This window comes from Lactuca sativa, chromosome 7, assembly GCF_002870075.4.
Source record: "Lactuca sativa cultivar Salinas chromosome 7, Lsat_Salinas_v11, whole genome shotgun sequence".
NCBI classification, from domain to species: domain Eukaryota; kingdom Viridiplantae; phylum Streptophyta; class Magnoliopsida; order Asterales; family Asteraceae; genus Lactuca; species Lactuca sativa.
In genome coordinates, this window is record NC_056629.2 from 46,662,074 (window position 1) to 46,677,680 (window position 15,607).

Below are 15,607 nucleotides of genomic sequence, written 5' to 3' on the forward strand. Positions count from 1 at the left end.
TTTCGCTACAAAGGACCTCGTAGAAGCTTCATATATTCTGGGAATAAGGATACTGAGAGACAGGAGTAAGAGACTAATTGGACTTAGTCAAAGTACCTACTTGGATAAGGTGCTGAAAAGGTTTAGCATGCAGGATTCCAAGAAAGGTGACTTGCCAATCCAGTGTAATGCCAAATTAAGTAAGACTGAGAGTTCGAGTACAGAGGCTGAGATAGCTGAAATAAGTCATCGACTATATGCTTCCATTGTGGGCTCAATCATGTATGCTATGACTTGTATTCTCCCTGATGTGGCCTTTGCTTTGAGCATGGTCAGTAGATATCAAGGGAACCCCAGCAAGGCTCACTGGAGTGCGATGAAGAACATTCTCAAGTACCTACGGAGGTCTAGGGACTAGGTCATTACCTTCGGTGGGAGTGATGACTTAAGAGTAGTAGGGTATAGCGATGCTGGCTTTCAGACTGATAGGGATAATTTCCGCTCTCAGTCAGGCTGGGTCTATACCCTAAATGGAGGAGCAATTACTTGGAAAAGTTCCAAGCAAGAAACAGTAGCTGATTCAACTTACGAATCAGAGTATATAGCAGTAAGCGAGGCGGCAAAGGAGGCAATATGGCTAAAGAACTTCATTGGAGACCTTGGAGTTATACCAGCTATGAAGGAGCCTATAGAGATTTTCTGTGATAACGAGAGTGCAGTTACCTTAGCCAAGGAACCAAGGGATCACATCAGATTCAGGAACATCGATAGAAAATACCAATTTTTTAGACATCGTATAGAAGAAGGACTCATCGTGGCAAAGAGGATGTCATTAGATGAGAATCCCGGCAGATCCCCTCACGAAGGGACTGAATAGGGTTAAGCTTATACAACATGCGAGGCGCATTGGACTGATGGATGATATTAGTTTTAGTAATTAGATAGCTTTCGAAACTTGTAATAGTTGAAATGTAATTGACATTTGATGTTTAAAAAAAAGGTGTCTTTATTTACTAGTAAGGTACTGTCTTGTGTCAATCATTTACTATTGTTTCATTTTGCATGTTTTGACTTCTAGAATAATTATATTATTGGAAACCATCCATAGTTGTTCATACTTTGGAAGTAGGTGTTGAAATAAGACTGTCATGAATTGGGTTTGTAGATTTGTCTAAATTGTATTAGACATAGCAATGGTTGCTACAACATTCATGAGTGCTCATAAGGTATGAGTATTGGATTCAACCCACGCTCACCTGTATCACTTCATGGAATTTATCTCGAGTGATCGTGAGACGGTAATATCATATAAGTCTTCAAACCAAGAGATATGAGTTGTTGGCTATGAGTTGATTAAACATTGATAGTGCGAAACCGCATCAGTAACACGATGCTATAAAACGTGTTGTTGTGTTCAACTTGATGAATAGATAGTACAAGCATATGAGTCGAAGTTTATCTGTTCCTTTTAGTCCTTGGATGATTAAAAGCGATATCTTGGGCCCCTCGATGATCTTGTTTTGACTTATGTGTTGGGCCTGGTCAGAACTAAATTGATGTGTTCGATTAAGTTCTATGTCAAACAAATCGGAAATCGGGAAACAAACTGCTGGACAATAAGTACAACGTTGTTCCATGTATTTCTCCGGCTAATATCTTGAGATCAGAGGCTTATATGATCACTTATCTTAAATGGCACATTCTAGTTGCACGAGACTTTGAAGAGCTACGATTGTTGGTCGGATCATGTAGTCATACTTGCAGCCATAGTTATTCGACTTATCTAAGTGGGAGACTATTAGATAAGGTTTCTAAGTCCATAACTATATTTGGTATGTACTTGACCTGATTTAGCATGGTTCAGTTGGGTTGCATGGCATCGGAACAATTGGATAGAGAAAATGAGAAAAGGATACTTGTGATTTGTTAATATATTATAAGTTCTAATATATTAATATGAAATCATATTATTTAATTAGTATTGATCAAAAATTAATTTGGAAATAATTTTGTGATCAAAAAAGACTAATTAAATACATGGGTATTGATTGTGTAAAACATTCATTCTTATATAGTGGGCTTATGATCCATGATTCATTAGATTAAGCTAAAACCCATAAGGTGATCCATGGATGCTCCATGGAGGTTAAAACCCATGGATCATGGAGGAAATGAATAGTCATGCACATTAGGGTTTGCAAGGTGTAACCCTAAATGTGACATACTATGTAAAGGACCTCATAGCAAGTAAAATTGGCCACTAGACATACAAGTGAGGGCTAGCCGAATCTTAAGTACAAGTGTTCTTCTCTCAAGTTATTCCAATAGTTGTGGTGTTGTGTGAGACATTTGAGGCATCACACTTGGGGTGCTAGGCTCAAAAAAGTCTTAAGGAATCAAGCTACAAGAAAAGGTGTGTCATTCTACTAGTTTTTTTTATATTACATATGCCTTAGGATATGCTAGTTAGGATGAAACCTTGGAAAAATCAAATATGCATGTATAATAGTGAAAACATAGATCCAAGGTTTCTAGGGTTGCATGCACACCATAGGAGTGTTAGAATGTTCAATACCGATCACATATATGGTTGCATCATTGACCCCAATCATCACCATATTAGCATTAAGTTCTTCCTCTGACAACCCTTCTCCACTGGAGTAATCTTCTAGATAGGTTGGAGCTTGTGTGTTTCTTCTAGAGAGCATGATTGTGGGACCTGTAGTTGCTTCATGTAGGTTCCCTTGTGGAGTGCTTGAGTCTACAGCTGCTACAGAACTATAATTCAACCCTTCTACAGTTGTATCATTATCAACAACTTCTTCTTCCTCATGCTCTTCTTCATCTTCTCTTATCTCTATGTATCCCCAAGTGATCTCATTGCTTGTATCTTCTCCTTCTTTTCCCTAACTCCATTGTTTATCTTCTTCAAAAACAACATCACGGCTGATTTCTATCTTTTCTTTCTTTGGATCATACAAACGGTATGCCTTGGACTCTTCATTGATTCACATAAACACACATAAATGACTTTTATCTTCCAATTTAGTTCTCATGGAATCAGGGATATGGACATGGCCTAGACCGCCAAAACCACGAAAGTAATTCACCGTAGGTTTGATGCCAGTCCACATCTCTTCTGGTGTGACCTCTTTATTTGCCAGTGTTGGGCTATGATTTAGCACATATATGATCCATTTAACTGCTTCAGGCCAGAAGGTCTTTGGAACCGCCTTTTCAGAGAGTGTTGAACGAACGAGATTCATCATGGTTCGATTCTTGCACTCGACGACTCCATTTTGCTGAGAGGTGTAGGCAGCAGTGAGTTGTCTCTTAATGCCATGCGTCTTACAAAATTGGTCGAATTCATTTGAATTGAATTCCCCGCCCCTATCTGTGCGTAACTCCTTGATCTTCAAACCAATCTCGGTTTCAACCATACTTTTGTAGACTATAAAATGTTACAATGCTTCTGACTTTTCTTCAAGAAAATATGTCCATGCTTTTCTACTGAAGTTCATCAATAAAAAAAAGTGCATATCTGTTGCCTTTGCTAGAAGTAGAGGTTATTGGTCCACATAGGTCTAAGTGAACAAGTTGTAATTTGTATGTTGCTCTCAATGTACTTTTCTTTGGAATCATTTCCCTGTGTTGCTTCCCAATAACACAACGTCTACAAATTGAGTCAACTGGGGTAAAAGTTGGCATGCCTCTCACCATTTCTTTTTCTTGAAGAGTCTTTAGACCCCTATTACTTAGATGTGCAAATATGTGATGCTAGAGCTTAGCTAGGTCGTGCTCTTGTGTGTTAGTGTACAAACATTCTTCATGCACTGGTTTTCCTGTAAAAGAGCACATTCAGTTTGATGACATAACGATATCGAGAATGAGGCCTTTCTCGAGACGGTATACTTTGCACTTTCCCAACTGAATCAACACCGCAACTCCTCTTTCTTGCAGCTACCCCACACTGATGAGGTTGTTTGTTAGATCGGGAACATAAAACACGTCAATTAAAGTGTATTTTATGTCACCTATGGAGAGCTTCACAACTCCCTTTGCATACACCATCATCTTTTGGTTGTCCCTAGCTTCACAGACTATTGACAGTTGTAATCCATCTGCATGAACGTAGATAGATCCCCACTCATATGGTTTGAACATCCCGAGTCCAGAAACCACACATCTTCTTTGATATGCTCTTGAAAATCAATCTGAGCCATCAGAAGCATTTCTTCTTTCTCATCATGCTCTGCATAGTTTCCTTCCCAGGTTGGACATTCGTATTGAAAATGTCCCAAGTTATGACAGCGATGACATTCGATGAGGGACTTATCGAATGGTTGTCTTCCTCTTCGACGTCCTCGTCCTCTGTTTGGAGATCTGCCACTTCGACCTTTTGTTCTGCCTTTCGTGCTCACCTTCAGAACTTGATCTTCACGTTGTTCCATTCTTTTGAACTTTTGTTCATGGACTGCTAGAGAGCTTTGCAGTTCATCAACACTCATGGAGATTGTGTTCTTGGATTCTTCAATGGACACAACAACATAAGTGAACCTTTCAGTTAAGGTTCTCAGTATTTTCTGCACTATCTTCGAGTTTGGTATCTCTTCTCCATTGCTTCTCATTTGATTTGTCACTAACATCACTCTGGTGAAATACTCACTGGTGATCTCTTCTTTCTTCATTTCCAACACTTCAAAATCTTGTCTTAAAGTGTTAAGGAGCGACTGCTTCACTCGCTCGTTTCCCCTAAACTTCAACTTCAACGAGTCCCAAATGACTTTGGAATTGCTTTTGTCCAGTACCTGTTCAAACGTGATTCTATCAATGGCCCAAAACAGGTACCCTTTTGCTCTTTAATCTTTCATCTTTGCCTCCTCTTGGTGTTGCCTTTGAGCATCAGTAAGCGCAACACCATCTCTGGGTTCTTCAAGGCCGTCTTCAAAAAGACTCCACAATCCTTTTGCCCTTAATATGTTCTCCATCAATTCGCTCCAATGGTCATAGTGTTGACCATTGAACTGAGGAACACTTGACATCTTTTCTTCATTCATGGCTGTCACAACTCTCAAACTCTCAGTGTGTTTGTCACAGCCAGGGCTTCGTTAGGCTCTGATACCATATTGTTAAGAAAATAAGACTCGAAAGAAAATTGAAGGAAAGTTGTGCTTATTCATTGAGTACTGGCTTTAAATAGCCTTACAAAATAACAGAGTCCTACTAATTAGGCTATGAATAAAAAGAAGAAAAAGACCAACTCTCCTAAAAGATCTTTAACTGAAGCTAAAGACCAGGTAAGCTAAAGACCTGGTGTTATTAAAAAACACGTGTCCAACTAAGAGAGCACGTGGCACAACCCCTTCCGTCTTCAAAATCGAAGACTTATATAGGTGGAAACAGAGATCGTGGTGTTGCAGTTACCGGCTTAGATGGAATAACACTCCATATCAAAGAAAGCACCACATGCAATTGAGTCGTGGCTTCTGCGGGTTTTGGAGAAATTGGCTCCTCGGAAGATGTAGTGGGAGGTTGAAGACGAAGTGATGGTTGAGATCGGAACCGTAAAATACATATAAATAGCCAATTATAATGGCTGAGATTGAACGCTAAAGAAATCAGACAGCTGAAGATCTAATAACGGTTATCCACTCACGGCAGTTAGTAATAATAATAATTAGTAAGAAAAATGTAAATAATTTGCTACTATGGAAAAAATCAATTCAAGTATATATTACATGTACCGATACAAAACACAAGATATACTTTACTATTTGTCATGCATTTCCATTTGCAAGTAGTTCTGTGAGAAGATGAGGTAAGTCCTATTCAATGTGTATCCTTTTAAACTTGCGTATTAATTAATTAATAACAACAATACATAAAAAAAATTACAGTAAAAAAAAAACATATTCTATATATAGAAGCTTAGATAAGGCTCAGCAACCTTTGATCTTATTTGTTCTCACTATTAAATTGCTCGTCAAAATGAAGAATAGAGAGTTGGAGTTACAAGCAATGGGATTTTCTTTACTGCAGTGGCTCCATCGTTCTCTGTCATATCAATACTCGTAGGGCTTGATTTAGAAGGAAGTTGCCAATTAAAGTAGTATAACATTTGAGCAAGAGCAGCCTCGATGGAAATCAAACCAAAATTAATCCCAGGACACATCCTCCTCCCTGAACCAAATGGGACGAACTCAAAGTTTGTACCCATGAAATCAACAGAAGAGCTGTCGAATCTCTCTGGTTTGAAACTTTCTGCATCATCCCAATATTCAGGATCAACTGCACATGCAAAAGCGTTGACAATCACTTTCGTTTTCACTGGTATATCATAACCATCGATTTGACAATGCTCTCTACATTCTCTTGGAAGCAACAAAGGTAGAGGAGGGTGAAGCCTTAAAGTTTCTTTGATGATGTATTTGAGGTAAACCAAGTGTTCTAAGTCGCTCTCGGTGATTTTGTTCTTTCCCTTAAATGTTTCTCTCACTTCTTTTTGTGCCTTCTCCATCACTTTAGGGTTTCTCATCAGTTCTGTCATTGCCCATTCGATTGTCATAGCACTTGTATCGGTGCCTCCGCTAAACATATTCTGTGTGAATAAAAAATGTTAGAAAGTCATCAAATGCTCTATTATCTATATATTGCATTGTACATGCATGTTCAAACCTAGTAGTACTCCTCTGGTTTTCTTATTTTGATTCTTTAATTAATATTCTGAGTCAAAGCATTTCATAATATTTTATTTCTATTTGAGTACGCATACTTTACCACTCTTGTTATCCGAGTTATCATAAGCTAGTAGGGTTAAAGAGATAGTCTGATTTTTAAATATATGTATACATACGTATACAAAAAATTAATTCCTTACACACATATGTATACATACTTATAAAGAACAAATGGAAGCTAGTTATGCCATGATTTTCGTAAGTGTATAATAGAAAAATGCATGGGGCCGGCGCATTAACAAGCAGTACGTAGTGTGTATCACTTTATAATTGACCTGTAGCTTAATTAACTGTTTTGTTGGTCTCTTTAATACTAATTTGTGACTTGTGAACACTCAAAATAGCATGATGCTTTTGTCATTAAATACTAAAAATATATTATCTTAATTTATAGAGATGTTAATTAAATGGATATATAGTCTCATTTTGGCATCAAGAAAAATCAATGGATATGCATTGTGAACGCAAGAGGTACTACATGTCTTATATGTTAAAACAGGCGGGGACATATGTACTTACAGCCGTACACCCTTCAAAATCAAGTACTAAATATATTCTCTTATATTTTTCTTATTCATCCTCATATTCATATAAATTTATGGTTAAATGGTAAAGGTACGCCATATTTAAGCCATATTTAATGAAAGTAATAATATATAGAATAAAAATAATAATGATAATGTGTGTCATATTTAATGGTGACTTGTTTCATAATACACTAGCTAGTTACTATTCAAAATATGTTGGATGATAGGTAGAATGAAAATATAGAAGAGTATTTAATTTCGCCAATATGTATCATAAAATTCAATTATAGAAAACTTTCCGAGTAAACCATAATTAATTATAAATTTATAAGATATGAATAAAGTTATGCTCTATATGTTATATTACGACATTATAATGGAACTAAACCCGGTAAATTGGTATTCAAAGTCTTATCTAATGTCCATCACGTCATCTATCCAGGATTTGTTAATTTATGGATGTCACACAATTGAATCTTGATAATAATAAATAATGATAGATGTCACTCAATATTTTTAAACTTTAATAATTCAATAAAATAAAATAAAAAATTATTCCCCTGTTTGTATAATTGCTACTGTGTCATATCAACGCTACAAAATATTTATATTTATATTAGAAATTAGAAATAAAGTCAACGAACTTACCACAAAAACAGCTTTGATGTTGTCGTCTGTGATAGGGAACTGTAAGCCACCGCTCTCTTTGATGGTGAGAAGAACATCAAGCAGATCGTCTTCGGATTCTTTGTTACTTTGTCTTCTGATTTTCCGTTCCTCAAAGATTTCTTCAAAAATCTTATCAAGACTGTTGTGAATCTGCGTCAGCTTGGATTTCAATCCAGAAATGACCGAAAGGAATCCAAACTCAGGAAACAGATCTGCAACATAAAACCCACTTACCAATCTCCCCAACTCGTCCACAACTTCGATCAATACATCTTGTTGTTTACAGTTACCACCAAACGAAGATTTGCACACGATGTTGTTGATCATTTCCGTTACCTTATTACGTAAGATCACCGGTTTTCCGCAGGTCGATCGAATGAACTCAATGAAATGGTCGACCTCTTGTTCCCGGAATCCACTGAACGACCGGACTTTCTTGGCGCTTAAAAGTTCAACGGTGATCATCTTCTTCATTTGTCTCCAGTAATCGCCGTAAGGGCCAAGAGCAACGTCGGAGCTCCCATACAACACAATATCAGCGACGAGTGCATATGGACGGCTGGCTAGTGCGAGATCGTTGGTTTTGAAGACTTCTTTGGCTAACTTAGGTGACGAGACGATGATGGCGGAGATCTGGCCGAGTTGCATGTGCATGATGGGACCGTATTTCTTAGCTAAGTCACGGAATGCATGGTGCGGCAGTGCTCCGGCGATCTGGTGGACGTTTCCGATGATGGGTAGTTTTGGTGGACCTGGTGGGAGGTTTATAGATTTTGAAGCATTGCGTTTTCTCTTAAGAATAACGAAGAATGAAAGAATGAGAGAAGAGATGAGGACCAGGAAGGTGATGTCGAAGTCCATTGTGGTGATGAAGAAGATGATCGTTGGTGTATCTGTATTTATAGTGCACCTGCAAAACGGGTGGCAAGTGTAAACCCTTTTTAATTTGTGGCAATCACCTGACCTAGTCAATAATCATGTTGCTTTTAGTTCATCCGTTGGATTATTATTATTATTATTGTTTCTTTATCATTTTACCATTTATTATAAATATATATTCGTTTGATCATACTATTAAAAAATTAAATAGATGTAATAATTAACGAATACGTTAAAAACTTCAAATGTAAAGGTGTGAGCCAATCTACCACTTTGTTTTTTTTTTCTTATTAAAAATATATTGATATATAATTTGAAACTTTTCATTAACAACACTCTTTAATTAAATAGTTTAAAACTAATTAGCAAATGAGAAAAAAAATGTTAGCACACACAACTCCATTTATTACTAACATAAAATTACATGTTTTAATACAAAACTCTCTTAGAAAAAATGGGTCTAGTTTTAGGTTAGTTATTATTATTATTATTATTATTATTATTATTATTATTATTATTATATATATATATATATATATATATATAGGGTTACGTTCATGTAAGACCATTATATTTTGTGACAAAGAGAGACCAAATCTTGACCACTCATCTTGAATAATCAAAGACTAATATTAGACCATCTCCAATGCATTGAAATCATATGAGTTCAATGGATTGACACATATACAATCCACTTACTATACAACTTTACCCATTAAACTTTACACTCCATTAAACTCTATATAATTTAATGGATTGTCATATCATTTATCATTTTATTTTTATTTATTATTACTTTTTAAAAAATTAATTAGCATGAAAATAAAAATTAAAAACTACAATTAAAATTAACATTAATTTAAAATAATATATATATATATATATATATATATATATATATATATATATATATATATATATGTGTGTGTGTGTGTGTGTGAGAGAGAGAGAGAGGAGAGAAAATATAGAGTTCAATAGGGATTGAAGTCCCCATTCCATTGAATCTTAGTCATTTTCCCACAATGGGGATTTTGAGTTTAATAAGATTAAACTCCTCATTAAACCCCCATTAAACTTCTATTGGAGATGGTCTTAAATCAGATTAAACCAGAAGGAACATAAAGCAGGCGGTGGCATTTTTGTAAATAAATGGAACTTTGGGATTAGAATAAGACACAGAGGGTTAGGAATGGAATTTTACGTTCTTCTCCATTCAGCTCACAAAAAACACTCGGTGTTCTTCCTAAAAACCCTAGATGCAAACACTAAAACCCATTTGATCCAAAGCTCGATCATCGACATCTTTTGTTTCCTTCACAAATTTGTTTCAAATTAATCGTAAATCTAAGTTGATCTTCTGATTCGAGCTCCTTATTCTCATTCTACTTGAAATTCATCTTTCTCCCCAAGAACTCTTCACGAAAAAATGCTAAAAACATCCCTCTCGATTCCGTTTTGTTCGACAAATCTTCCATAATACATTGTGGTTTCGTCGATCTGAAGTGATTTCCGATCTAAATGTTGTTCAAGATTACATTTTGTTTCCCAAATCTCTCGATAAAAACCTAATCTCTAGAGAAAACCCTAAGCTTGTATATACCTAAGCTCGATCGAGAATACATTTGTTTCCGATAAAAATCACATTCCCAAATCTCTCTAGAAAAACCCTAAGAAACTGATTTAAAAATCTTCCTCTGATTCAAAAAAAAATCAAATTTATCCCTTTCGGGATAGATTTTGGATTTTGATTCTAATTATGAAGCTAGTGATTCTGATTAGGATCATCAAAAACGGATCGTCAACACAATCTGGTAAGATAAAACTAATATCGTTTAGTTTGTTTTTTATACAATTCTGTTTTCTATGAATCCATGGATTAAGTTTGAATCACTTGTTAAAACATAGTATTTGTATTAAAGTTTGATTTTTGTTGTTGTAATAATACTAGTGTTATTATATTTGTTCTAATTCATGAAATTGTTTACTGTAGCAATGGAATTGATTACTGCAACAAGGGTTGGTGGAATATTCACTTAAGAACATAGGTTTTATGGATAACAAAAATCTTGAAATATTGTGTTGTATGCATTTTGCAAAGCTTTATACACGTACGATACATAATCTCAAGATGGAAATATCTGAAGAAACAAAGGAATGGAGAAATTCCATTATAACGACTTTGATCATCATCATTTTGTGTATTCCTCATGTCATTCTCATACTGAATGTGAGTACCTAGTTAATCTTGGATAAATCACAGCTGGAGAATTCAACTAATATTTTTACTGACAATTACAATATGTAATTGAACACATGTGATCATTTTACAAAGATTAAAGTTACATATTGGTTAATAAATGAAAGTATGTTGCCATAATGGCTAAAAAGTAAAGTACAATGTATATATTAGTAGCAAAAATAAAGTATCATATAACAATCTTATGGTTTCATAATTGATATGCTAGGTATTCTGATAAGATAAACCATATGTACTTCATAACTTGATTTTTTGTTGATTTTATTTAGATGATATAGGATTTTTTACACATTGAAGTCTAATTGTTTATCAATTTTTTATAGTATATAATACAAGTTTATAGTTTATAACGTCAATCTTATGAAATGTTTGTGTTAACATTAATGTAACACATGCGATCATTTTATAGAGCTTCTATATATTTATTATATTGGTTAATCATTAAAAGTACGTAGTTATAATGGGTAAAAAGTAAAGTACAATGTTTATATTAATAGCAAGAGTAAATCATGTTGATATTTTCTGTAATTCTAGGCATTATTATATGACATGCTTATTGTTCATAGATTATATTCTAGGAAATTCTAAGTATTATGATTTTACATGTTTTGGAATATTGCAACAATTTGAACTTTATTATAAATTTTGTATAATGTATAATAAAATTGATTCGTTAAAAAACCAAATATAGTTATAAAACACTGTCTATATTAGTATCAAAGATAAAGTATGTTGTTATTTTATATAACTCTATGTATTCTAATATTACATGTGTATGGTTCATTATTGATAATCTATGTATTTTGATAAGATAAATTGTATTTTGATATGACATGCTTATAGTTCATAGATGATATTCTAGGAAATTATATGTATTCTAGTTTTACATGTTTTAGAATGTTGCAACAGTTTAAACTTTATCAAAATTTTCATATACTATATAATAAAATTAATTAGTTAGAAAAACAAAATATAGTTATATTATATTGTCTATATTTGTATCAAAGTTAAAGTATGTTGCTATTTTTCATAATTCTATGTATTATAATGTGACATGCTTATGGTTCATTCTTGATATTCTATGTATTTTGATATGATAAATTATACGTTACTTCATAAATGATTATTTTTTTACGTATTCTAATTTCATTTAATATTCTAAGTTATATTTACTTTTTAGGAATATGAAAAACATTTGAAAATGTGTTCAAGATAGTTTTAGTTAGAAAAGAGAATATGGAAGAAATTATTTCTGATTACGTATCTATGTTTCCAAATGACAATAGAACAAAAATATGACAAAAAAAGTTCAATGACTTATTTTTAGGTACTATGTTTTCAAGTACCAATAAGCCAGAAAATGAAAAAGAGCTGGTTGGATTTCAAGAAACTCAAAAACAAGGAACATGGAAATGGCTGAAAGCTGAAGATGGCGACGAAGTGAATAATTTTGATTTTGTTGATGTAGTTTGATAAAATAAAGAATTGAAGCAAGAGATGCACTGAAAACGAGTGAAAAATAGAATTGTTGCAAATTTGAATGTTTGAAAATATGGTTATGTAACATGAAAAAATTTTCTTTTGTTATGTTTTTTTAATAAATTAGATATTAATGATTGCTTAATGTTTTGTAAATCAGTTGGTATGGTTGATTATATGATGAGTGTTTAATTCTACTTTTTTGGAATATGATAACTGCTTAATGGAATGGTTGGAAATATGATTGGTCCTAATGTACATGTACATTGTTCTAAAATAAATAATACAGTATATATGTTGTCTATATATATAGATTGTTCCTACATAATAATATTATAGACTAAATGCTAACATGTATAAAATTAGAATTCTGAAAAAAATAAAATATGTTGTATTTACATATAAAATATTTTTACAAAATAATGTTATAGTTTGAGTGGTAACATGTATAGAACTATAATATTAAAATTAGAATATTTTAATTTGTAAAAATTGATTTGTTTAAGTTTATTATTATGAATATTCTGGTTTCATTTAATTACTTTATATTATACTTATTATGATTTATTTTTAATTTAATTATTCTAATTATTATGATACCGTTTAATAAGTTATATTCATAAAGAATAATGTTATAGGTTGGATACTAACATGTATAGAAGCAGAATATTCTAAAAGAACAATATATATGTTGAATGTACATATAGAATATTCTTATATAATAATATTATAGGTTGAGTACTAACATGAATAGAAGTATAACATTATAATTAGAATACTCTTATTTGCAAAAGGTGATTTGTTTTAAGTTTATTATTCTGAGTATTATGATTTCGTTTAAATTTATATGTATTGTTAATAAGACGTAATTAATGCGCATATATAGAATATTCTAATAGAATAATTTTGTACTTTGTCTGTTCATGTAGAATAATATGCATAATGTTCTAGGATAATCTAAGTTATATGTAAAATATTTTAATATTATGAAATTGTATGGAATATTATGATATTAATGTGTGATATTCTAAATTGTGTTATAACATTTAAAATGAACTTATATTACATAAGTTTCTAATATTATATTCAATATTCCGAATATACATAACATTCTAACAGAATAATTTAATTAGGTTGTCTATATTTAAGTTACAACTTAATATTTTTATAGAATAATGCTATAGGTTGTTTGTATATGTAGAACATTCTAAATAGAATGTAACACTAAATGATTATATGAACATCAAATATCGAACCAGAATATAACAATATATATGTAAGAAAATTAAAATAATGCATAGTTTATTTGTAAATACCAATGTAAAAGTAAAAACATAGACTATAGTGTTATCGTTTTATTTAATTACCTCAAATATATCACTTGAAACCAAACAAAAAAAATATAAGCAAATTTACAACATCCCACTACATAGAATAAGACTCTCCAGGAAATTATCGAGCCATATTCTCTACAGTTCCATTCAAGACTTACCTAAAAAGTTGTGATTATAGAAAACGTGAAAGTTTTAGCTAATTTCATAGTTGTATGTACCACTTTACACTATGAAAGGGGTTTGATGGGTATTGGAATATATATCTACTACAATAACAATGTTTAAAGTTGTAAAGATGTAGAGAACAATTTCATTAAGAAAGAAATAAAGAGAGTGCAAGGAGTAAATTAAACCAACATCCTCATTACAGATTTTGATTCTAAAGATGAACCAAGTCCTCATCATCCATCAACTTCTAATCCACTTTAACTCTTTATGGACCAAGCTCCATTGAAACCAACATGTCAATATGCTTCTTGAAGTTCTCATCATTAATTAATGGTGGTAAGATATGGATGATACGCTTCTTCTAACATTTGCACTGAACATTTGCATCAATGACAATTGTATATCCTTTAATGACAATTGAAAATCTTAGAGTTTAGCAATTTGTATAACGCAATGAATTAATCTAAGAAAGGTACCCTTTTTACTTAATATGTTACAAAAGGGTTAAAGTTTTATTTAACGAGTATTATATTCTTATATATAACATGTATTTTGGAAAACCAAAGTATAAAATAATTGAAGTAGTTTGAAACAGTTTAAAATGTTTTGAATAAGTTAGAATAGCTCGTCATGGTTCAAAACTGTTTGAAATCATTTGAATATTAACACAAAATTTCCTTGTGTTTTACTTGTGTTCCCCCCCCCCCCCCCCCCAAAAAAAACAAAAAAAAAACATAGACAAATAGTGAAAACGTAGGGGTATGAACTCACCTCTAATATGTGTTTGTGTAAGGATAGTGGTGTTGTAGAGATGATCCTCGGGTTGATGTACGTAGAATTAACAGTATCCTAATAATAGTTAAACTCATAATTGTATTTTAAATTAGGAAAACCATTAATTAAAGTGTTAGAAAACACTTATTTTGTGTTAAGAATGATTACCAAGAATTTTACAAGTGTGGAAGAGGGGTTTTCGATTTCTCCTTCACCAAAATCCCTTGACCGAAATCAATTTTCGTTCTTGGAGAGTTTTCGGTCTAAAACGAGTTCTCGGTCTAAGAGTTTTAGGCCACTTGAAGATTTGAAGGTTGTTCTTGGTGTTCTTGGTGAAAATATGAAGATTTGAAGGTTTTCTCTTGAAGGTTTGAATGTTCTTGGATGATCCATGGGAGCAAAATGAGAGTGCTTTCGACTGTAAAAGGGGAGAAATGATTAAGTTTTCAAATGAAAAACTTATATATGGTAGGGGTTTCGGCCGAAATCAATTTTCGGTAAGAGAGCTCTCGCCGAAAAGAGGTTTTCAGTCAAAGAGTTTTCGGTTCCAAGGGAAAATTTGATTTTTAAGTGTATTTAACTCCAATTACTTATATAAAAACATCGTTTATATAATTTATATCATACTCTAACCCTCATAAAATTAATGAAATGAACAAAACCTCGAATTTTATTTATAAAGTTTGACTTCAAAAAGTTCTCGATTGTGACATCATCCCCCCGATGGAGGGAATTTTGTCCTGAAATTCGTTCTAAAGTGGATACTTAGGAATTAGGAAAGAGGTGGGTACATCTATTTCATTC

At 32.8% G+C, this 15,607-nt stretch overlaps 2 protein-coding genes across 2 annotated transcripts; both read right to left on the minus strand.

The window, feature by feature from the left end:
* Positions 1-4,079: 4,079 nt before the first annotated feature.
* LOC111891206 (uncharacterized) lies at positions 4,080-5,036 on the minus strand. The gene is made up of 2 exons (XM_023887279.1): positions 4,873-5,036; positions 4,080-4,803 (listed from the first exon to the last, which is right to left on the minus strand). Exons 1-2 carry the CDS (start codon positions 5,034-5,036, stop codon positions 4,080-4,082), a joined length of 888 nt encoding a protein of 295 aa, XP_023743047.1.
* Positions 5,037-5,728: 692 nt separating this feature from the next.
* On the minus strand, positions 5,729-8,880 carry LOC111890733 (cytochrome P450 Tp9025). Its single transcript, XM_023886822.3, has 2 exons — positions 7,892-8,880; positions 5,729-6,577 (listed from the first exon to the last, which is right to left on the minus strand). Exons 1-2 carry the CDS (start codon positions 8,771-8,773, stop codon positions 5,963-5,965), a joined length of 1,497 nt encoding a protein of 498 aa, XP_023742590.1. The 5' UTR covers positions 8,774-8,880; the 3' UTR covers positions 5,729-5,962.
* Between the last annotated feature and the right edge of the window lie 6,727 nt (positions 8,881-15,607).